Source organism: Orycteropus afer, unplaced genomic scaffold (genome assembly GCF_000298275.1).
Source record: "Orycteropus afer afer isolate SDZICR_OR568_19922 unplaced genomic scaffold, OryAfe1.0 scaffold00032, whole genome shotgun sequence".
In the NCBI taxonomy this organism is placed as follows: domain Eukaryota; kingdom Metazoa; phylum Chordata; class Mammalia; order Tubulidentata; family Orycteropodidae; genus Orycteropus; species Orycteropus afer.
Genome location: NW_006921619.1, coordinates 16,249,495 through 16,274,490, shown reverse-complemented (window position 1 = coordinate 16,274,490; position 24,996 = coordinate 16,249,495). Strand labels below are relative to the sequence as shown.

Sequence of the window (24,996 nt, the reverse complement as noted above, 5' to 3'; positions counted from 1 at the left end):
ACTAACTTAATTGAACATTAAGTCTAAATAACTGTTGTACCTGGATTTACATGCTATTTTAATTACTTGAACATATTGATTGTTTAATTAAATAATAGATAAACAAAGGCTGGTATGTGACACTTTACACCCTTGTGTCCACAGCATACATCTTGGCAGTCTCTGTCCGAGGGGCTACATATGACTTGGCCATGGAAACACCAGCAGCTGAATAAGCTTTTCTCATGGAGTAAGGATAGTTCCTCTCAGGTCCGACGTCTGTTTGAAAGAGATTAATGCAGAGATATAAAAAGAAGTATTGCTCAGTAAGAAGGAGTCATGGTGGTGCAGTGGTTAAGCTCTCAGCTGCTAACTGACAGGTTGGCAGTTCAAATCTACTAGCCACTCAATGAAACAGATGAGCAGTCTACTTCAGTAAAGATTTACAGCCTCGAAAACCATATGAGATCGATCTACCCTGTCCTGTAGGGTCCCTATGAGTTGGAATCAATTCCATGGCAACGAGTATTGCTCAGTATATAGGTGGGAAAAATACAGCCATTTTATATGTTCTCTCAAAAAAGGGCAAGAATGTAAGTATTCTCAGTAGGAATCGTCTGAAAAGAACACAGGATTTTCATTCTGAAAGTTATTTTTAGATTTAAAATGTAGCCAGCATTTTCTATTTTTCTTTGCTGGACATATTTACTTAGTTTTTTAAGAGATATTTTTTAGAAACCTAATAGTAACACATAAACTCTTTATTAACAAATATTTGGCTTCATTCTCATCCCACTTCTCTGTTTAACTACAAATGTAAATTCAGTAAATTGGGTCAAGCTAGAAGAAACATTACATATTTGAATATTGGACAGTTTTAGCTGTAGGTTTTCTTTTTCAAAAAATACACCTCTGATTGTGTAATGAGGCTTGAGTATTGCAGTTCAGTTGTTCTTGAACAATTGCAATTTTTCAGGCAATGGGTAAGGATTAAAGAACTGACATGATTTTTTTGCTTTTGAGATATGTTTCCATTCAGTTGAGCAGTATGATAGCAGAAACAAAGTGTTATATTTTGTTTTGTTTTTACCTTTAAAGATGTATAAGCAGCAAGTGAGAACAGTTCCAGCCAAAAAACAACCCAGAGACCCAGCCATTCCAAGCCAACAGGACCAACCAAATTTATATTGGATGCCCAGGAATATGTTGTGCAAAACCAGAGAAGAACGTTCCACATAAACATCAACAGCATACCACACAGAGCCAATGATTCCTGGGGCACCTGAAAGAGAAGAAATCTACCTTGAGTTGTCCAAATTTAGATCCAACGACATCTGTCTATTAACCAAATGTATGGGGTCACTCAGAGGGGTAATAATAATACCATGAATTCATGGAAAACTCAAATTTTGGACACTTCTCCCCTCTCTCTTCCTTTGGGCTTCCAGGGTGTGTTTCTTCCAAATTATATCTCAGTGTATACATGTAGGGAAATACAAAAATGGAAAAGAGCAGTATGCACCTGTTTTCCTGAACCTAAAATTGTCACTATGGTTTTCTTATCTTTCTAAAAATTATTAAATTCTCTAAAAAGGAAAATATGAAAAACCAAAGAAAAAGAAAGAATACACAGTCCAAGATAAATAATATATCACATATGTTCATTCTACATTGAGTATTTTAAATTGAAAATAGATATTTATTGTTGTTGTTGTTGTTTGCTGTTGAGTCGGCCCCGACTCATAGCGACCCCTCCTTGGGTTTCCGAGGCAGTATCACTACGGAAGTAGGATTGCCCAACCTTCCTTCCGAGGTGTGGCTGGTGGGTTTGAACCACCAGCCTTCTGGTGAGCAGTCAAGTGCCTTAGGCACTATGCTACCAGAGCTCCTAGGTAGATATTTATTAAGAGTAGTCAATTGCTCCCTTGCCGCAAAACCCCCAGACCCATGATTGAAGTTTTGCCAACTGCATAATCAGCACCTTTGTGGAAGCCATGCTTTCAATGTCATCTACTTTAATGTGTTGAAGTAAAAAACAAATAACTGAATTAAAAATTATCTTTATTTTTAAATAAATCCTTGTCTCCCTCCACCACCACCACACCATAAAAGAATGGACTAAGAAATGTCACTCATTTACAATGAAATTTAATATCAATAGAATCACTTATCTGTCTTAAAATGATAACTTTAGTGTTCTGTCACTTTAAAGGTATAACTCACATCAGGGCTTGGATGTAAGAAATAAAGCTGTGAATTGGGGGTGGGGACAAAAAGCTGTGTGAAAAAAAAGTGTTTCAGAAATTTGTACCCTCCAAATCACTTTTATACTTTTTATTTTTCCTGAAGAACTAGTGATGACTAAGCAAAGCACCAGTTTTGTACATTCTTATCCTAAATGTTTAATGCAAAAATTTCGAGAAGGATCAGATCATGAACATACAACCTTTGGAAAACAGAGTATAAATTGTCACACTTTTTCTGTAATTCTTTCACTTCCAGCTTTAGGGCTTAGGCTTCTTTTTGTAATTTAGAAAGAGATTATGAAACATATTTTACGTAGAACACTAATTCTGAGTGATGTTCCTATGGCTTTAGCCATCCCTGGATATTTAATTAAGTTATTTCTTAAGTATTTCTTGTGGGGATTGTTTTCAGTTATTTTCATTTTCTTAAAATTTTATTTATTTTATTGTTGCATTAAAAACTGGAATATGTTATGATTTCCCAAAAAGTATTCTGCAATAAAATTTTATGAAAAGCTTTATGGTTTAATAAATAAAGTACAATGTTGTATACAAAGCCTTTGTACTATCATTAAGCTATGTATGGGGATTTTTTTTTTTGTTGTTGTTGTTGTTAGTTGCCACCCACTCAGCTCCCATTCATGGTGATATGATGTGCACCAGAATAAAATGTGCCTGGTCTGCGCCATCCTCATGAGAGTTGGCACTTTTGAATCCATTGTTGTCTTCCAACCTGGAGCCTCATCTTCCAGCAGTGTAACAGACAATTTCTGTTGTGATCCATAGGGTTTTCATTGGCTAAATTTCAGAAGTAGATTGCCAGGTCTTTATTTCTTCTCTGTTTTACTCTTGAAGCTCCACTGAAACCTGTCCACCATGGTTTACCCTGCTGATATTTGAAATATGTGTGATGCAGTTTCTAATATCACAGCAACACACGAGCCACCAAGGTATGACAAACTGACAGATGGATGGTAGGTATATATGGATAGAAGTCTTAAAAAGGAAGGATTACTAAATTTCTGTGACTTTTTAGTAAACCCTAAAGCTTATCAAGAGGAGCTCTTGTGGTACAGCAGCTAAGACATTCAGCTGCTATCCAAAAGATTGGCAGTTTGAACCTACCAGGTGCTCCATAGGAGAAAAATGAGGTAATCTTCTTCTGCAAAGATTTACAGCCTTGGAAACCCTATGGGGTAGTTTTAGTCTGTCCTATATAGAGCTCTGGTAGCATAGTGCCTAAAGCACGTGACTGCTAACCAGAAGGCTGGCGGTTCAAACCCACCAGCCACTCCTCGGAAGGAAGGTTGGGCAATCCTACTTCCATAGTGATACTGCCTCGGAAACCCAAGGAGGGGTTGCTATGAGTCGGGTTTGACTCGACGGCACATAACAACAACAACAACAGTGATACTGCCTCGGAAACCCAAGGAGGGGTTACTATGAGTTGGGGCTGACTCAACGGCACACAATAACAACAATAACAACAACATATAGTTGCTAGGGGTCAGAATAGACTGGATGACAATGGGGTTTTTTGTTTGTTTGTTTGTTTAGGGCTTCTCAAAGGAGCTCTGGTAGTGCAATCCTTAAAGGTTTGGCTGCTATCCCAAAGCCTGGTAGTTTAAGCTCACTAAACATTCTGCAAGAAAAAAGAGCTAGCAATCTCCCCTAAAGACAACAGCCTATGATACCCTAGGAGGCAATGTTAATCTGTCCTACAGGGTCACTATGAGTGAGAATAGATTCTACAGCACACAACAACAAGTAGGCTAATCAGGGCCTTGAGTAAACATTTCTGTGTCACAAACTCAGGAAAGTTTTTAGTTTGTAGTGGGTTAAATTCTCTGTTGTAAGCTTGCTCTGTCCACATAGAATCATCACAGTGGAAATTCTGGGTAAATATGACTGCTCCTGCTTCACCATGTTTTAAAGATCAGGATACATAAATATAGGCTAAATAACTTGCCTAAGTAATGCCACACACATGTGTCTCCCTGTATTTTAGTTCCAAAGTCCCTACCCATTTACTACCCCACACTGACTGGTCATGTTTCCACATGAATTTGTTTTGCTTACTCTTTGCTGCTACCATATCATTTCCTCTCTGAAGGATGTGTCCCTTGGTTTACAACCTTCCCACACTTTGATTTCTTCAACAACATACTTCCTTTCAATTTACATTAAGATTCAAAAGGGACATCATGTTGTGATGGAAGAAGGCTAAGCTTTGAAGGGAAAGACAGACTGGCTAAAATATTAGCTTTATGTTTAACTAATAAATACATGCAGAGTGCTTCTTGACTTACTGTTTATTAGTCATCCTTGATTTATTAGTCTTCAGAACTCCACTTATTCATCTGCCTCTTAAGTGGGAACAACAATCAGTTTGCTGCTACCTTTATGATTATTAAGTGGGTTGACAAATGGCAAAAGTGTAACATAGGACTTGACACAATGTAGTTTGTTGCTAAAAAGTATGGCTGGAAGAGTATGAGTAAACAGGTACATTTGGGGGCTTATTTTAGAATTTAAATTCATGAATACCGATAAAATTTATTTTAAAATGTAAAGCATGAAATCAAACTTTCAATAATTAAAAAATAGTTTCAATATATCAGTAAACTTTGTTCTGTGATATTAACAAAATAGTTATTATTTGATTGCAGAACTGAAGAAAGTAAGATTGGTAAAATATACTCTCTGCTTCTTCACTCTATATCACCATGCTTACATGATGCTACAGTGAACTTCTATTCCTGAACAGCATCTTTCTCCTTCACCTCAAGTCCCTCAATGAGTATCTAGCTCTACATCCATCACTAGTCCAGACCAGTACCTGCTATAAGTAATGTGGTTCCAGCGACAAAGCAGATGCGGACTTTGACGTAGGGCTCATCAGGGAGGAATTTCACACAGTCAAGACCAAGGAGCAGAGTGATGAATCCAAACGTAGCTAGAATATCTGCAGTAATCATTAGCGCTCGTGTTACCACCAGCTTCACTGGAAGATCAGGGTACATGGTTATGACATAGAGGAAGAAGACGTATTAATTCACAAAGAGATATGAACAAACAGAAAATCACATACATTAACACAGGTCCATTTCTAAAAGTCAGACTTTAAATTCACAGGAACATGGAAATGAGTTTTTCATAAAACTTAAAAAAATACTATGAGGATCTTGACATTACTATTTGTTAAAAACAAAACAAAACTGCTGCTGTTGAATAGATTCTAACTCATAGTGATCCTATAGGACAGAGTAAAAGTGCCCCATACGGTTTTCAAATCAGTAATCTTTACAGAAGCAGACTGCCATTGACTGCCACATCTTCGACCCACAGAGTAGCTGATGGAGTCTAAAAGACAATCTTTCAGATTGCAGCCAAGCACTCAACTGCGCCACCAAGTCTGATCATTACTTAATGTTGTTGCCATCCTAGGAGAGTGCCTGACACATTTAGGAACTAAGCAAATATTTTCCTTTTTGCTTCCTGCTCTAGAACGAATCTTGCTCACAAGTATTATAGCTGAGCGCTGAGCTGAGAGTAACTGTTCCACAGAAGTTACCCAATAAATACTGAATGAATAAATGAATAATGATCACTGCAGAGAGAAGACGGGACAATCTTCCATAGTGATGCCGTCTCGAAACCCAAGGAGGGGTTGCTGTGAGTCGAGTCTGACTGGACAGTACATAACAACAACAACACAGTTATTGGAAGTTTTATTGAAGAGCAATTTTAAAAAATCACAAAAATGTTGCACTGAGGAGCAAAAGAATTTATGCTAAGACCTCTTGCAATTCAATCTGTTGATGGCCATTCACGTATCTTTGAAGGAAGAGAAGAAGTCTCCACTATTGAGTTGGGGACTCTTTCTGGAAGCCAGATCGTGTTCTCTTTCACCCCTTCAAATCAGAACCCCTCTTGGCCAAGACAGAAAATTAACTCTTCAACCTTGCTTTGGCAGCTGAAAATATTTTAAAGCTATAGCCAAAAAGAATATGTGGTGAGGGCAGGTAAACAGAAGCAGAATATCAGTTGTCTTCTGCAATGGAAACTACACTTTCCAGCTGTAAAAGTGCTGATTTGTGTGTCACATTTAGACTAAGTTAAAAATGGAGACATTATACCTAGAACAGAGGGTTAATTAACTCAAGTCGGAATTACTGCTGCAGTAGCTGCATGTTAGAAAAGTAATAAAATTTATGCTTTGATGGTACAATAATGAATTATGTTTTATTGTCTTAGTGACTGGGGACTTACTTGAATTTTAAGTAACTTTTTTTTTTCCCTAAACAGGTGACCTTAGGACTGTTCAGTAATAGCTTGTTTACAAAACTGTGCCCAATTTTCCCTACTTCTGATAAAAATATTTTATGCTGCATTTAAGAGAGTAGAAGTTAATACATAAAATCAGTTTTTACATTACTAATGGATGAATATAATACAAATTGAGTTATTAACATACTTATATATGACTGTATAATTATTCTAAAAGGGAATTTATCAGATCTCCAAACTTGGCATTATTTTTAGAAAACTTAAATATTTCAAAATAAGGCTGATTCTTCTCAATATTGAAGGAGAGAAAACTTGACTCGTAAGGGCATATGGGTTTTTATGTTTCAGCAGATCCTTTTGATCCCTCAAGTGATATGTATAGTACTATCCTTAGGCCTAGGAGCTCTGGTAGCATAGTGCCTAAGGCACTTGACTGCTAACCAGAAGGCTGGCGGTTCAAACCCACCAGCCACTCCTCGGAAGGAAGGTTGGGCAATCCTACTTCCGTTGTGATACTGCCTCAGAAACCCAAGGAGGGGTCGCTATGAGTCGGGGCCGACTCGACGGCAAATAACAACAACAACATCCTTAGGCCTGGGCACACTGGCCTCCTACCCAGGTCTTAGGGGTGTCTTCATTTTGTGGTGTCTCCTAGGAAGTTAGTCCCCTTTTGTAATCCCAGATGAGCCAGAGCCAGCAGTATAATTAGAACAAGGTACACTGAACTCAACTGGATCCCCATGGGCCCTGATCTCTCCCTTCCCTTTGAAGAGCTTCTATGCCATACACAGATTACCAGAGCCTCTGCAGAGGCTCAGCCTCATGCCTATGAAGCCCACGGCCAGTCCAGTTCAAGGGGGGTAGGTGGAAAGCAGATTTTTTTTTATACTGGCCAGCAAGGGATTTCTTTTTTTGGGATTGTGTGAGATTTAGCTAATATAATGGTGTTAACATGCTGATTTGGGGAACTCAAATAGTCTATATCACCAGATACAGCCCTGCAAAAAAAAAATTTGTCTGGAATCTCACATCCTAGGTATACATGGCAATAGAAAGGAATGGTCATCTATATGTGATTATATGAAAGATAGCAAAGATCAGAAATAAAATCTAACTCTCCTATAGATATCATCCTAACTTACAGTGTACAAATATATTATTTTCCTAGAATACACTTTCATCTCTGTTGTCTTTAGCATATAATACAATTTGTAAAAGAGAAGTAAAGTAATAGATCTTAGTATATTATTTGAACTTAATAGGAATATATCAAAAGAAAAAATATGAGATAGTATAAACATAGATTAAATGGAACTTATTAAAATACAAACAGTGGTTTTCTATGTTTAGTGGGCTTATGAGTGATTTTATTTTCTTCTTAAACAAATACACATAACATTATTCAAAAGTTTGAAACATCTCATCTTTCTCTTTTCTTCTCAAGTCTAACCATGCTTCTGCATTTCTCAAACGGGCCCCATGCACACATGACTTTCCATTCCTACTGACCAAATAACCATATATCTTCATGGGCAGAGCTAGGGGAGCATGGGGAGGGAAAAGGGAAAGATTTAGAAGGGCTTTTAAAAATTAAAAAAAAATGAAATAAAGACCTTATGAATTATGTTAAAAAATGTTTCAGGCACCTAACACCTTAATGTCAGATAGAGATATTTTAAACTACTCCTCCTTTTAAGTGCTTTTGTCTTGGACTGAAGTAGCCTGATTGAAAAGGGAAAAAGTCACATTCCAAGGGTTTACTTTTCATTTATCTTGAGAAAAAAAGTTGCCATCTGGTGCCATCATCCATCATTTTCTTTGAAAGAAACGAAAACCTCTTTGCTTTAACATTAGCCCTGGTATTTCTTGGCATGTCTCTTAAAATACACACACACACACACACACATATATATCTATATCTCTATATATCTCTCTATATATATATGGGGAAAGATGAAAAGACTCAACATAAGATTTTTTAATCTAAGAGATCTCTTTATTAATAAAAACATGGACCTTAGTAACAGCTAATTATAATTTAAAACTAAATGTAATAAAGATAAAGAAAAGGACTTTAATATTCCTGCTAATACTGTCACATATCCTGATTCCCAGCCCCACCCCCCATTCATTAGTCCCCATAGTCTGGTATCTGTCTTTGGCTATCTGTCTGCCCATCTGTTTTGCTGTCTCTTTCTGTCTTTGTATTGCTTTCTCTACTTTTCTCTCTCCTAGAAAACCCTCAATTGAAATGACTGTAAACCTTCTGCTTGAACTAAGTCATGAAAGACATCTGCAAATGACTGAAAGACATTTCTAAAATGCTTTTCATCTAACATGTCAGTTTTAATCATAAAATCTCAGCACCCTAAAGAATTCCTTTCAATTCAAGAAGTGTTTACTATAAGCCTACTGTGTATATAGCACTGTGCCAGGACCTTTGGAGGATAGCAGAGATGAGTAAGATAGCATTTATTCCCTTAAGGAATTTAAAAATATGTGGGCAAAGATAAAATATGCTTTTAAAAGAAAGTTTCAATTCACATTACAGAAACGAATTTAATTTCCAATTGAAACATTTAAAACTGGACAGAGCCATTTTACAGTTCTGTAGAAAACAAAAACAAGGAAATTGAGCTCAATTTTCTGTGGTCCACACTTCCTGACAAGCAAGTTTCACCAAACCCTTGTCCCTGGTAACAGAAGCCTAAGGCATACATACAGGGGTGTTCAGCAAGTATAGAATCGTACTCATCACAGGTGCGAATCCCATCAAAAGCATTTGTGACACACTCCCACCAGAGGCCACGGCATTTTGTGCTCACCTGGATATAGAGAAGACATCGTGTGAAACAATTCATGCAGACACACTTCATTTCCTCTTGATCAAAGGGAGAACTTGGTTGTGAGTTTGACAGCAAAGTCCAGTGATTATAAGCGTGATCAGAATTTCATTTACTACAAACAATGCATTTATAGTATTTCCCCTTAAGCATGAACAATTAAAAGCTTTCCCCACCAGTAAATGAATTCACTTTCTGATTAGACATTAGTCATGGCTAAGATGAATAACATCAACACTAAATATATTCAAATGCCAATGGCTGGTTCCATCATTGAGTTTAGCGTGGAGATAATTCATTTCCCTTCTCTGTGCTGACTTTTCCTTGTCAACAACATTAATATAGTAATACATCTTGAGTCTATCAGAAACTTACATTTAATTTTTTCTTCATCATGAACACTGAGTTCCATGAAGAAGAATGTTATTTTATATTTATAAATTTAAAATAAAAGCTCAGGAAAGCTATACATAAAGTCACTCATAAATGAAGTATTAAGGCCCTAAGACTTCCTCCCACCTTACCGAGAGATTATAAATTCTTAAATGATAACATTAGTGCCTAAGGCACTTGACTGCTAACCAGAAGGCTGGCAGTTCAAACCCACCAGCCACTCCTTGGAAGGAAGATGGGGCAATCTACTTCCGTAGTGATACTGCCTTGGAAACTCAAAGAGGGGGTCACTATGAGCTGGGTCCAACTCAACGGTACATAACAATGACAACAACGAGTTACAACATTTATGTACACAACCTGAGCATTAATTTCATACAATCTGACAGCAGTAAACCACTTTAACTTGGAAATGCTGTGCGGATGACTTTAGGTGACCATTTAGAATGAAAAGGTCCCAGTGCCCTGAGCCTACCCATACTTTGTCTACAAACTGTACTCCATAGTGGATTTATCAGAACTGTAAACATGCCAATAGAAAATAGTTGCAAGTATTCTTGATAGCACTCATGCATATGGAACAAAACAAATACATTTTTTCAGATTCAATTATGAATCTACATTATCTTGGAAATTTGAGAATAGTTCAGTAAGATTTAATCAAGAATTATCTTGGAAAGTAATTTATTTTCCTCAAAGAAATAATAAATAACAGAGCAAAGTTGGAATACGAAGGCCCAAACGCATTGTTATTGAGTCAATTCTGACTCTGGTGGCTCCATGTGTTACAAGTAGAACTTCATAGGTTTTTTTCTGTCTGTAATCTTTACAGAAGCAAAATGTCAGGCCTTTCTTTCATAGTGCCACTGAATGCGTTTGAACCAACAACCTTTGTGTTACTAATTGAGCACAAACTGTTTCTGTCACACAGCGACCTAATATGAAAGCTGTTTTTGTGTGTCACTGAGTCAATTCTGATTCATAGCAACTCTGTAGGACAGAGTAGAACTGCCCCATAGGGTTTTCTAGTCCATAGTCTTTATGGAAGCAAATAGCTAAGTCTTTTCTCCTATGGAGTGGCTGGTGTGTTTAAACTGTCAACCTTTTAGTTAGCAGTGAAGTATTTAATCATTACCATGGGTTTATAACTGGAGTGGAGAAGAAAAGAAGATACATAAAAACACTTTGCTTTGGAAAAAAAAAATACCATGGAATACCTGTAACATGAAATCTCTGCCCCATGTTGTGCTTTGGAGCTTAATTGTGTGTCAAATAATGCTCTAATCCCTATAACTTCATCACACTTTTGAATGTGGCATCTCTACTATTGCGTGATGTGTAAAATACTTATAAGATGTGATGATGAATAATACTAAATTGAATATATACTATTTATTATTCAGTTACCATTTCAGCATATTATTTTCTCATATTTCTTATGAAGACCCTATAAGATAGATATCACTATTATTATCCTTCAATTTACAGCTAAGGAAATACAAGAGAGTTAAATGATATATCTAAGAAAGTAGTTAATAAATGGTGCAAATAGGATTCAGATACAACAGTGTGACAGCTATGAAGCCTCATAGAATCCTTAAAATTCACTTACAAAATTCCAAATCCATTTCAGTTAAAGTGCTCTGGAATTGGACATGAGAAGATAACTGTAGGTAAAGAAAGCCTTATCTTGAAAGCCATTATTCTCCAAGATCTCACTTTGGCTTTTTCTTCCTAAGGTTAAATCTGAAAGTGATATTCTGGGAATGATCTGATCCAGAGAACCACAGAGACCAAAAATCTAATGAAGAAAATGTGTTTTGTGTAATTTAGCACATTAATTTCTATAGAGGGATGTGAATATCTAAATTTATATATACATGAAACTTAAGCTATTGTGGAAAAAATACAGAAAAGAGTTTAAACATAAATTGACACAAATATGTAAATTGACACATATTAGCTGTGTTGTAACATTGGCAAAGATGTTACCTTTCTTGAGTCCCAAATTCCTTATCTGTATAAAGGGATAATGATAGGGTAGTTTTAAGAATTAAAAATTACAAACATGCACACACTGTATAAATGATTTTCCCATAAATGATAATATTATTGAAGTACTAAAACATCCCAATAGCCAGAGTTGTGGTTGTGTGTAGATTTGATGATCATAACTAAAGCAGAAAAGTTGGCTGAACAGGGTCTTACAAAAATTATATCCCTGGAACCTGTGAATGTTACTTTAATTGGTAAAAGGTTCTTTGTAGATGTAATGAAGTTAATTTTTTCTGCTTTGAATTTTTTGTTGAAACCATCTGTTTTTAGTAATGGAAGGTATTTTGAATGAAATTCAAATGAAAAAATTCCTTGAGGTAATATGATAAAACTAACAGAAAACATATGTCTTGAGGGGTCTCTGGTGATGAGGTTGGTGGAATGAGGCTCATTTCTTCAGATTTATGCAGTTATACAGGCCCACACCAGATGGCAGCACACACTAAAAGTGGGATAACAACTTCCCACTAAACCCCAGAGAAGGGAAAGGTAAGTGGGCACTCTGGTGGCATAGTGGGGAGCTCTGCTGCCATAGTGCCAAAGGCATTTGACTGCTAAACAGAAGGCTGGAAGTTCAAACACACCAGCCACTCCTCAGAAGGAAGATTGGGGAATCTACTTCCTTAGAGATATGGCCCCAGAAACCCAAGGAGGGGTCTCTATAATATAGTCAGGATTGACTTGATGGCAGTGAGTATATGTCCCATGGGTCACAGAAATGTTAAAGATCTCAAGATGCAGAGACCATCTTGATTTATTGAGATAGGCACCAAATAAAATTACAAGTGTCTTTATAAGAGACAGGAGTTCTGGTGGCATAGTGCCTAAGGCATTTGACTGCTAACCAGAAGCCTGGCAGTTCAAACCCACAAACCACTCCTGGGCAATCTACTTCCATAGTGATACCACCTCAGAAACCCAATGGAAGGGTCACTATGGGTAGGATACAACTTGATGGCAATGATTTTGTATTTTTTTTTAGTTTTTTATAAAAGACACAGAGGAGAGACAAACACAAGAGGTGGAAGCCATGAGACCACAGAGGCAGAGACTGGAGTGATGTGATCACAAGTGAAGGAACGCTGACAAGCCCTGAAAGCTAAAGGAGGCAAAGAATGGATTATCCTCTAGAGCTTTCAGAGGGAGAGTAACCCTGTCAATTCTTTGATTTCAGACTTCTGGCTTCTAGCTCTGTGAGAGAATAAATTTCAATTGTATTAAGCCATCTAGTTGGTGGTAATTTGCTATGGCAGCCCTAGGAACCTAATGCAGTAGAGATGGTTTGTACCAAACTCTTACACAATAACAGAAAACAAGCCTTCTCATAGCCCATTGCCTTTCAGTCTCTCACTTACAGAAACACACTAGATCCAGTTTGTTCCAATTTGAGCTAGGTGATGTGGAATAAGGCCACTGCTCTATAAACAGTGACAGTCCACAATTTCCTGCTGTAAAAGTCATCCACAAAGACAAATAAACCTATTACAGTCATGTTATATAGGAGGTTATTTAGAAAATATTCTGAGGTGCACATATGAATATTCTTGTTTTACACAAAAAGAATACTTCTATCCTGCCAAAATAATCTGGTACTCATGTCTTTTTCAAGGCTATTGATCATTTACCTGCAATGACCATATTTAGAAAAGCAATGAGCTCATTAGAGGAAACAAGGAATCCAATTTCATTAGATATTAATGCTCAGGGGCACACTATTAGATTGCTTGGTATTCACACTCAGTTAAGATACGTGAGAATAGTGGCTGTAATTAACTAAACTTTGGTGTTAATATAGCACTTAATGGAGACACTCTTAAAGGTGCCTTTGTTCAAAAAAGAACAAGGTTAAAATACTTTATGTTATTCATCATGTTTAGGAAAGCTCTCCTTGTCTATAATACAGAGTCTTCATTTACTTATCCTTCTGTTGTAAAATGGCTTACTTGTTGTTATTATGTGTCGTTGAGGTGGACTCAACTGATAGCAACCCCTCCTTGGGTTTCCGAGGCAGTATCACTACAGAAGTAGATTGCCCAACTTGCCTTCCGAGGAGTGGCTCATGGGTTTGAACCACCAGCCTTCTGGTTAGCAGTCAAGTGTCTTAGGCACTATGCTACCAGAGCTCCTTAAATGGCTTACTAGGAACTCTCTAAAAGACAAGCCAAGCCAAGTTCTTAAAAAGTATTAAGCCACAGTTCTTCAAAAGCTGGTCAGTGCTTAAATATTATGGTTAACCTTTCCTACAGGGCAAGAATCCCCAAAATTAATTATTTTCTCTCTCATAAACCCAAGAAACCAAACTCACTGCCATTAAGTCAGATCCGACTCACAGTGACCCCCTCCTAGGGTTTCCGAGGCAATATCACTATGGAAGTAGATTGCCCAACCTTCCTTCCAGGGAGTGGCTGGTGAGTTTGAACAAGCAACCTTCTGGTTAGCAGTCGAATGCCTTAGGCACTACGCCACCAGAGTATTTAAAATCAGGATTCTAAGTTCAAGCTTTCTTGTTTTAGCATGTGACTTATCTATTAATAAATAATATAGACAAAATACTATAATAATTACATATTAAATCAATGCATACCTTTTGATCCTGAAATGAGGAGTGGATTACCCAATGTGTGACAGTAAAGTCACAAACATGAGGCCAGCACAGATCTCTTAATGTTAATTAGTGCCCAATAGATAAAATGTAGAGATTTTATAAACCAGGATAGGTTTCTGGCTTCTTCTGGAACTTTATCAGTCTGGCTGGTCACCTGGACTCCCCAGGCTAACACAGCAATGATTAGCAAGACTTGAATGGCGGCTCCCTCCTTTTTGGATGGGGCTTGTGCTTTCTAGATTCCTCACAGTTTCTAACCAGCCTTCTCCTCTCATGTATTGTTACCTGGTTCCTGTAGACATTTAAATTTTCGCCTCTTTATATAAAATTATAATAATAGCTACCCTTACTCTCAACCTGTCACACTTGTAAATATAATTCAGATGCCACTTTTCCCATTCTTCCATGTCTCCATCTGGCTTTAATGTCTTCTTACCCTGGCCCATAAATCCATAACATATGTAATATTATATTCTTTTTCTTATGAATATATATCCATCTGTCTCCCAAGTCAGGAGCTCTGGTGGTGTAGTGCCTAAGGCACGTGACTGCTAACCAGAAAGCTGGTGGTTCAAAACCGCCAGCCAGTCCTCAGAGGGAAGATTGAACAATCTGCTTCCATAGTGACACTGTCTCGGAAACCCAAAGAGAGGTCTCTATGAGTCGGATAGGACTCGACGGCAGTGAGTTTGATTTGGTTTTTTATTTTGTCATCTTATATTTAACACTTTGTCACCTGTATTCATTTCTTGCCAAGTGCCAGTCAACCTGCAAACTAAATCCTGGTATATAGAAATGATTGAGGCAGACATGGTAGCTTACAGACTCTGCTTCTTGTTAAATAAAAAGTACTTAATAGTTATTCAGGGGGAAAATTTCATCACTTTTCCTAATCCACATTAATGTTCATTTTACCTTTAAGTAGCAAATGGTTATTGATACACTGTACTAATGACTGATGCTTGATACACATTTTAACTTGACAAAATAAATTGTTATTGTTAGGTGCCACAGTCGGCTCTGACTCATAGCGACCCTATGTACCACAGGAGAAATCATTGCCCAGTCCTGCATCATCCTTAAAATCCCTGCTACACTTGAGCCCATCATTGCAGCCACTGCATCAATCTATAGTACCATTCAACCTGAGGGACTCATCTTCTGCCATTATATCAGACAATGTGTTACTGCTATTCAGAAGGTTTTCAGTGGCCAATTTTTTTCAGAAGTGGATGGCTTCGTCCTTCTTTCCAGAGTGTCTTAGTCTGGAAGGTCTATTGAAACCTGTCCACCATGGGTGACTCTGCCGGTATTTGTATACTGGTGGCATAGCCTCCAGTCTCACAATAATATGCAAGCCACTACGGTAAAACAAACTGCCAGACAAGTGAAAGAATTAGAATAGCCTAAATCCAAGAGCCAAAGAACTATCATTTAGACTAGTGAGTTTACACCAAATTAGGGTCAACCTGGGCACTGTCTGCTCAACAGGTTCTAGCAAATGTTTCCCAAAGCAGTTAGGATAAGTAGATTGGTGTTTAAGATATTATTACAGTTAATTTTGATAAAGGGCAAGAAACACAAACATTAACTAATGATTTTTTTTTCTCTCACAGAATCATTTAAAACAGAAAGTTCCAAATTTAAGCTTTCTTCTTTTAACATGTGATCTATATATTAATACATAACATGGAAATATTTTAGGAAACCCATATTGATGATAACTCTTTCCAGTTGAGTTACAATGACTTAATTCCTTACTCCTGGTGTAGTGCCTAAGGCATTTGACTGCTAACCAGAAGGCTGGCGGTTCAAACCCACCAGCCACTCCTCGGAAGGAAGATGGGGCAATCTACTTCTGTAGTGATACTGCCTCGGAAACCCAAGGAGGGGTCGTTATGAATCGGGTCTGACTCGTCGGCACATAACAACAACAACAACTGCTAACCAAAAGACTGGCGGTTCAAAATCACCAGCCACTCTTTGGAACGAAGGTTGGGTGATCTACTTCTGTAGTGATACTGCCTCGGAAACCCAAGGAGGGGTCGTTATGAATCGGGTCTGACTCGTCGGCACATAACAACAACAACAACTGCTAACCAAAAGACTGGCGGTTCAAAATCACCAGCCACTCTTTGGAACGAAGGTTGGGTGATCTACTTCTTAGTGATACCACCTTGGAAACCCAATGAGGGGTCACTCTGAGTCGGATCTGACTCAACGGCAGTGAGTTTGGCTTTTTTTTTAGTATCTTATGAATGTTTGACATTTATAAGATATGAAAGAAAACCGTGAGTTTATTTAGTAAAATATATCTGGTTGAGTATTCCTGGTTATTTGTAGAGCACTGGCTAAAGGTATGAATAGCAAGGAATGGAATAATGTAAATTTACTAGGTGATATATGTTAATTTTTGTGGTCTTCATAAAACATGACTTACATATCTGAACTCTCTAAGTATTTCCATGTTGACAATTATTATATCATTCTCCAATGTTATATATTTAATCTTTCTTCATGAAAGTATGGTACCACAACTTTGTAATGATTACCGTCCAGCAGCGATCATAATTAATATTGAATGAATGGCTATAAAATAATCATTTCCTTTTTTCTCTCCTTTTCTTCCTTTCTTTCTCAGTTTTGAAGTACCAGGTGGGAAAAGCTGTGATCTCTATTCAAGAATATTCTCTACATCAATCTGATTCGAGATCCTAAGGGATTTAGATCTTTATTCATATCTTATTAAAAAGATTAATCAAGTCCATATCCTGAAAATAAATTGTAGCAAGTCAAAGATCTTGCTTTCAAAATTAGAAAAAAAAAGAGGGTGGTCTTCATGCAGAGATACTTCCTGGCCTAAATGTGAGATTTCTAAAGGTCACTTCATATTTTATTTCATTCATTTATTTATTCTTTTTTTCCAAAAGAATGCCAAGTATCATACTAGTTGCTCCATCAATTCATGTTAACAAATGCATCAGGAGTTCCTATTATGTGTAAGTTGGTGAAAGGTACTGTGGATCGTGATATGAGTAAGAGAATGTTTTTAACCTCAAACATCTGATAACGGAGTCTGAAATCTATTGCAAAGTAAAAGTAATATATAAATAATCAGACTGCATACTAGATAATATAATTTTAATATTTATTTTAGGTCTGAAAGAATTCTAGCTTCATTAATACAGATAGACATTCCAGGGGAAACCTGATTATGAGGAAAAAACAAATTTGAATGTGAGCAACATTTATTAGAGGTAAAACATTTTAATCATTACAGTGCTAGGTGTATAGCAGGTTCTCAGTAAATACTTAACATAAGATTAACTGAAAATGAAGTAATCTTGTGAGAACATTTTCCTCTTTCTTATAACTAGGAAATTAGTGAATGCAAGAAGAAACTATTTTTCTATTTCAGTGTGAATAAGTAAGAATTACATATATTATAATATAGTTCACATACTGATGAGGTTATTAATTCATAATTTATTTTCTTCCTTAAATGTGAGCATTCAGTACACAATTTCTACCACTATTATCTCTATTTCTGCCTTTTTCCCCTGGTTAGTAACAAAGGAAACAGTCATAAGTATAAAAATGAGCAAACTACAGCTCAGAGCAGTAAAGGAAATTTCTCCAAAAGAATCAATAGCGAAAATAGAAATAGAGTTTAAATCTCATTTCTCTCTCTCTTCAGCAAACATTGTACAAAATGTCACTGTCTCTTCTAAAACTAAAACAAAACAATGAACTGCAAGAAGACAATAATATATCTAACATTTATTGACTGATTTGTATTTGACTGGTACTGTGGTAACTGCTTCAGATACACAAGCTCATTAATTTTCACAAGAAATTTATGATGTACCTATTATTATTCTCCAATTTCAGAAGAGGAAATATGGTTTATAGCAGTTTAAGAGTCTGACTAAATTCACACAGCTACTGCCTGGTGAGGGGATATTTATTTAATCTCAGATCCCTCTGGGACCAAGCCAATCTGGGAACTTCCCCACTATAAACCACAGATTGGACTTGGTGTACCCCACTCAAGGTGTTGTGTGATAAACTAAACCAGAAAATAAAAATTGTGAGATTGTCCAAGTTCATTTCTATATGGTAACTTCTGCATAGTGGCTAAATTCCCTCCATTTAAATTCTATGTTAGTGAGACCATCACCCCTCCAGTGGTCCCAAAACAGTAAGGCAGATTTCAACCTTGATTTCTCTTCTTCATCCTCTTTGTCCACATGCAATCAATTATCAAATTCAGCAATTCTAGTCCTTTAGAGTTTCCCAAGGAGCTCTGGTGGCATAGTGCCTAAGGCACTTGACTATTAACCAGAAGTCTGGCGGTTCAAACCCACCAGCCACTCCTCGGAAGGAAGATGGGGAGATCTACTTCCGTAGTGATACTGCCTTGGAAACCCAAGGAGGGGTCGCTATGAGTCGGGTCCGACTCGGCACATAACAACAACAAAAACAACAGAGTTTCCCAAGTCTTCACATGTCTCTCCATGCTTGCCACCACTGTACTCCTCCTGGTCTATGGCAGAAATCAACTAATTGTTCTCTGTATACCTTATTTCACTTCTTATTCCAACCATTTCCAAAGAGTAACCAGAACTTTTGATCTTTCTAAAATGCACATACATGTTTCCTTACAACTCTCCAATGATATACCCTTGTGCATAGTATTAGAAAGGAGCTCTGATGGCATAGTGGATAAGGCATTTGTCTACTAATGAGAAGGTCAGCAGTTCAAACCCACCAGCTGCTCTGCAGAAGGAAGATGGGTGATCTACCTTCATAAAGATTTATAGCCTCAGAAATCCGGTTGGGGTTGCTATGAGTTGGAATTGACTTGATGGTTGTGAGGTTTTTTTTTTTTTTTTTGGCTTATAGTATAAGATCTGTATTGTACACAACACATAATGCCCTTGATGTCCCGGATCCTATATTCTTTTCCTTAAATTGGAAACTTTCCATGCTGAAATATGAACAATTCCACAACACCATGGATCTCTCATAGCTGGATCTCAGCATATATCATTCCCTGTGCTTGGAGTACTTTCCACTTCTTCTGCCTCATTCATACTTGTCTTTTAAGTCACAGTTTAGATATCACTTGTTCTGAGTAGTCAGATTATCGAAGACAGGGAGCTTCCTACCCAAGGTTATCGTTTATCACAGCATGTACTACATCATGCTAAATCTGTCAGTTCATCTGTCAACCTCCCATCAGCACACTGGGAGCCACCTAAGGTAGCTACAGGTCTCATTATCCCTCATAACCCTGATCGTATCACAGTGCCAGATACAGAAGATATATCATGGAATGTTTGTGAAATGAAGAAAATTAGAAAAGAAAAATTGGATAGAGGAAGGGAGGGAGAAAGAGCTGGAAGAGAAAGTGGAGAAAAGCAATAGAAGAAGTAGGAGAGGAAGAGCAGGAATTATGGAAAAGGGAGGAGAGGAGAGAAGGAGAGAGAGGGGAGAAAGAAGAAACAGAAAGAGGAAGGAATGAAAATAAAAGAAGTAACAAGGGAGTTGAAGGAGTTATGAAGAGTTACAATAAATTCCTATTGGAAATTTTTGAAATGGCTCTAGGGACCATTGTTCCTTCAATGATAGTGATCTCTTTGGGATTTCAGACAGAAAGTCATGACATTAAAGACTGTGAAAACTGAACAGAACAGTAGAGATAACTGAGCTCAATTCATCATATAACTGAGGAAACTGAATCTAAGCAAGGGCTATGACTTACTTAAAAAAGGCAGTTAATATGGCTTAGGATGTAAACACACGGTTGCATAACCCAAGTTTTTCACCATATCAGTCTACCTAGAGACACAAATAAATGAAAAGTGGCAGGAGTAGGGTGGGAGGTTGGGACCTCGGCCCCTGATTTAGGGATGTGCACACTGGAGTTCCCTGTGCCATTTCTTTCCCACTCAATGTTTTTACTTCATACAAGGAACTTCACTCTTCAAGGCAGCTATATGGTAGTAAAATAATACAGGTCATACCTGCTGTATGATATATTCAAGTTATGATGAACAGCACTTTTTAGCATCTGTTTGGTGTGGGAGGTATTTTGTACATTTTATCATTATTAATATGTACTTTATACAGTGTTGTAGTATGTAATTTCCTGATGTTATCATTCTCAGATATTGACTCACAGATGTTCCAAGATCAGATTTATAAATATGTTGATTATAAAAGGCAATAATAATGGGGAAAATATACTCAACTTGCATCAAAATCAAATTAAACTCCATCAGAACCCCATCGTGATTTGGGGACTACCTGTATTTGAGCTCTTTCTGCCTTGTGCACCTTGTTAATAACCTTAAGCCTCTAACTAGCCCTGAGCTTTTCCTCACTATGCACTTTTGTCACATTGTCTTTTCATCTGAAAGACCCAGCTGCCATTTCTACTTTTTGCATCCCTTGGAGAATCCTTTGCATCTTTTCAAGACTGCCCTTTTCAAATGCCTTTTCCTACAAAAGACCTACTCACATATCCCCAACAAGAAGTAGTTTGTCTTCTCTGCTCGCACTGAATTTTATTTATTTATTTCTTAAAATATAAATTGAAATATAATTTTTATTATAAGCACCCACTGTCATTGAGGCAATTTTGGCTCATAGCAACCATAAAACACAGAGTAGAACTGCCCTATAGAGTTTGCAAGGCTGTAAATATTTACTGAAACAGATAGCAGATTGCTTCATCTTTTTCTGTGGAGTGCCTGGTGGGTTTAAATCACTGACCTTTTGGTTAGCAGCCAAATGCCTTAACTACTGTGACACCACAGCTCCTACTTTTTATTATAGTTCTGAAAAGATGAAGAGTGAGCTCTGTCTTCCATGAGTCTACATTTAGTTGGTAAAAAAAAAAAAAAAAAGATATACACTTTTTATTACAGTTCCATATATAGTTCCATATATTTAGTCACCAACTAAATACAGACTCCTGGAAGGCAGGGCCAATTCTTGTTTATCTTTGCCTTTCCTAAGAAGGGGGATTAGCATAGTACCTTTTATATTTCATGTATTTCCTATTTTGTTATACTGAATGAACCATGGAACCCATCTTCCAACCCCCATTTCTATACTCACTACCATCAAGTCGATTAAACTCATAGAGACCCCTCCTTGGGTTTCCAAGGCAGTATCTCTACAGAAGTAGATTGCCCAATCTTCTTTCTGAGGAGTGGCTGGTGGGTTTGAATTGCCAGCCTTCTGGTTAGCAATCAAATGCCTTATGCACTATGCTATCGTCTTAAAATATTAACAAAGCTAAAAATTCATACTTAAATTTTCATATTGGTATACTTTCCTTAAAAAATAGACTTTTGTTGTTGTATCAATTTTTGTCCAACAGTCGTTTAAAGTGAGTTGTTAATATGTACATTGCTGATATATACATGGGGTTAAGGAAAATAAGGAGGGAGAGTGTTGTAATTGAATCAGTGAATATCAGAACCTACAAATTTTATAAATAATAGTATGAATTTATATTCTGGCCAATTGCAGAAGCAATTATTATGAGAAAATTCTATCCTTTATATATATTAAAAATTATTAGGGATTATTATCAGTGATTTCTGGAGAGAATAAAGGGTCTGTCTTTCTTACAGAATACTTTTTTTTTAGTTGAACCTTCTTAGGAAATCATTATTTCAATACATTCCAAGTACAAGAAATAAGGAAGAAACTTAAAAATGCTAACTCTTGTCTTAGGTCAGCAAGAATTTACTAGAGGCAGATAACCTGGACTGCTCGTCTCATTCATTTTAAGTAGAAGTGCTCTTCCACAGGGCAGAGGAAAAAGTGGTTGGATGAACTTGAATAAAACCAAAAAGGTATTTTAACCATCAGAACTTCCAACTGCTCTCTCAGCAAGTTGTGATCCTTTCTAAAACTCTGTTTCATACCAAATGGAGTTAGCAATTCATTCAGCTTAAGAATAATGATTTTCAAGTTTTAGAAAATATTTTAGCAACATCTTTATAATGAATTTTGCCTATTTTATGACATTTTAGAAAACAATTTTAATTATACTTAAGTCCAATATATTTCTGCTTTTAATTACCATCTACTGGCAGTCCCAATAGTGGTAAGCTGAGAGCAGTAGAATGTTTTTATCTGTACAGTTCTCTGAGTCCTGCTCCTCAGGCTTTATTTATTCACTGCTTAGATGCATGTCAGATAACATGCATGACTAGATTCACTCATAAAAGACAGTATTTCAATTTAATCACAATTTTTAGAAATATAATTTTCTATCACTAAAGAAGTATTTATAACTCAATTGGTTTTGAAATGCCATGTGGAGGTCAGAAGACAGTTGAAAGCGAGGTAAAGTAAGTGGCAAAAATAATACAGAGCAAAATAGATTATTACTCCCCATTTATAATTCTAGAGAAAACTAAGAGAAAAAACTACATATAGACTCACTCTTGGTTATCTTTCCTGAACTTCATAGGTAAGATATTATAGCATTAGTTCAGGTAAACTGTTACTTTCAACATGTAGATAAAGAGCAAATTGGGTTGCTCTTTTATAGAATTTTGATATATTGTTCTTTTTTCTTACCTACAATCTCCTAAACCTTACTAGAAAAGAGTAGCAGATTCTGAAGGTTTGGTTTTTATTCAATTCTATTTCTCTCAGATCTCTATGGCCATAAAAAATTACTTCTTTCTGAGCTTCTACAGTGAGGAAAAAAAAAATCCTCAAGTATGAACTTATTTCTTGCATAATTGTCATTTCCCAGGAGCCACCCTTTTTTAAGAAAGAATTTCTCAAGTCCAGATATGTCTCATATTCTTTGGGATACACTGGAAATACATTTTCTCCCTTGGGTTGTTTTGTCTTATTATGGAAATTCCTTAAAATATAATTATTCTACTGAATATCAATGGGTAAATTTTATATGCCTTGAGTCTCATTACTCAATGACTTTGATCACTCTTTAAGAAAGCCCATCACCCTATTCTTAATGCCATAACTAAGATTAGCAAAATCTTCTTTCAGAGAAGGGGTATTATCATTATAATCCAGTATACACACCAAGAGAGGACTCAATGGCAGGGAGTATGCAATTATCCTTCCATGACTTTGCCTTTATTTTAGAAAAAGGGGGGAGCATTATTCAGTAACCTCATCTGTAAAATGCGGATAACAGCAAAACTACTTCATAGATTTACTGAGGATTAATTGAGTTTATAGTACAGAGATTCAGTAAGTAATTAATTAGCAAGCAATTCCATGTTGACTGTTACTGCAATTATTGCTAATCCTAGTAAATGTAGTGCATGGCAGTGGAATTTAGAGATGATTTGGGTGGACTTGGGTCAGAAAGAGAAACTGCTGACTTCTTACCTCCAAGGAGTCATCTGCATTCACCATCCAACAATCAGTCCAGGTGGCCACAATCAAAAATCCAGCAGAGAAAAAGGCAAAGAAGCAGCCAGTGTACTGAAGAAGATCCCTCATCTTGGTAAGCCACCTTTCCAAAAGGGACACATGGGCAGACGTCAGCCCGGGGACCGCTCAGGTAGCTGGGAAGCTGTCAGTCTTCTGTGTTTCTAGTACCTGGGGATGTGAAAATACTTGTCTTTTACTTTTCTTTACACTCCACTGCAGGCGTCTTAAGCTGTGGTAAGAATAATATGAACAGACTGTAACCAACAGAGTGGTCTTGAAGGTCATTATCCAATGCAACCTGGCTCCAATCAGAAGCCAGGTCAATGAAAGGGCTGATTATGTTTTGGGAGGGGAAGCAAAGGAGCTCTGCTAAAGTTCTCTGCCCAGACTGTGGGCTAATCCAGGATGATGGTCACCAGAAGCATGAGCAAGTGCAAAGATGGAGGAAAGAAGGGTCACACCTCATGCTGGGGTCTGTAAACTACTCTTTCTCAGGCCCTCCAGGGAAAGTGAGTTATTCTCTCCTCCCCTTAGTAAGAAGGCTACACGGTTGACTGAGTGCTATTTTATGATTGGGACTATTTTAATATTCGTTGACTACCTTAGACAGACAGGCCACTGGTGAAACTATGCTAAACAAGTGCTTGCTGAAAGGAGTTTGCATTCCAAAGTGTTGGGCAGAGCAGCCCCAGGAAGGGTTTCTAGCACCTGGGAAGCAGGTGGAGCCATGACTCCTAACCTTTTGACACCTCAGAGTGGGAAAGAGTATGCATTTTAATCCAGACAGCTCTGAGTGTAAACCCTTGCTCTGAAGCTTACAGGCTAAGGGTTGGACTGAAGTTTCATAAATAGAGGTATCAATACCTCTTCATAAGGTGTTTATGAGTGCAAAATGATACTGTGTTTATAAGTCATTTTGAAAAATATCTGACAATAATAGCTAAATGCTAAATATTAACATGAATATGAATTCCTTATATTGTTATTTTTCCCCATGGGCCAATGTTTTAAAAGGTGCCTAATGAAAAAGAAAAAAGAAACAAAATATGTTGTTATATTAGTTAAAAGTGATGTTTTTGAAAGGGCTTTTGATACAGCAGGAGCAACTGGAGTTTTACCTCTTCTGACAGTGTAGTCTTATTGG

General features: G+C 37.0%; 1 protein-coding gene across 1 annotated transcript; it reads right to left on the bottom strand.

Moving 5' to 3' along the window:
* Window positions 1-124: 124 nt before the first annotated feature.
* Window positions 125-24,137, bottom strand: CLDN16 (claudin 16). Its single transcript, XM_007936015.2, is given in 7 exon segments — window positions 125-258; window positions 1,070-1,261; window positions 5,065-5,229; window positions 9,238-9,340; window positions 23,808-23,927; window positions 23,929-23,991; window positions 23,994-24,137. Coding segments are annotated over 7 exon segments (921 nt in total).
* Between the last annotated feature and the right edge of the window lie 859 nt (window positions 24,138-24,996).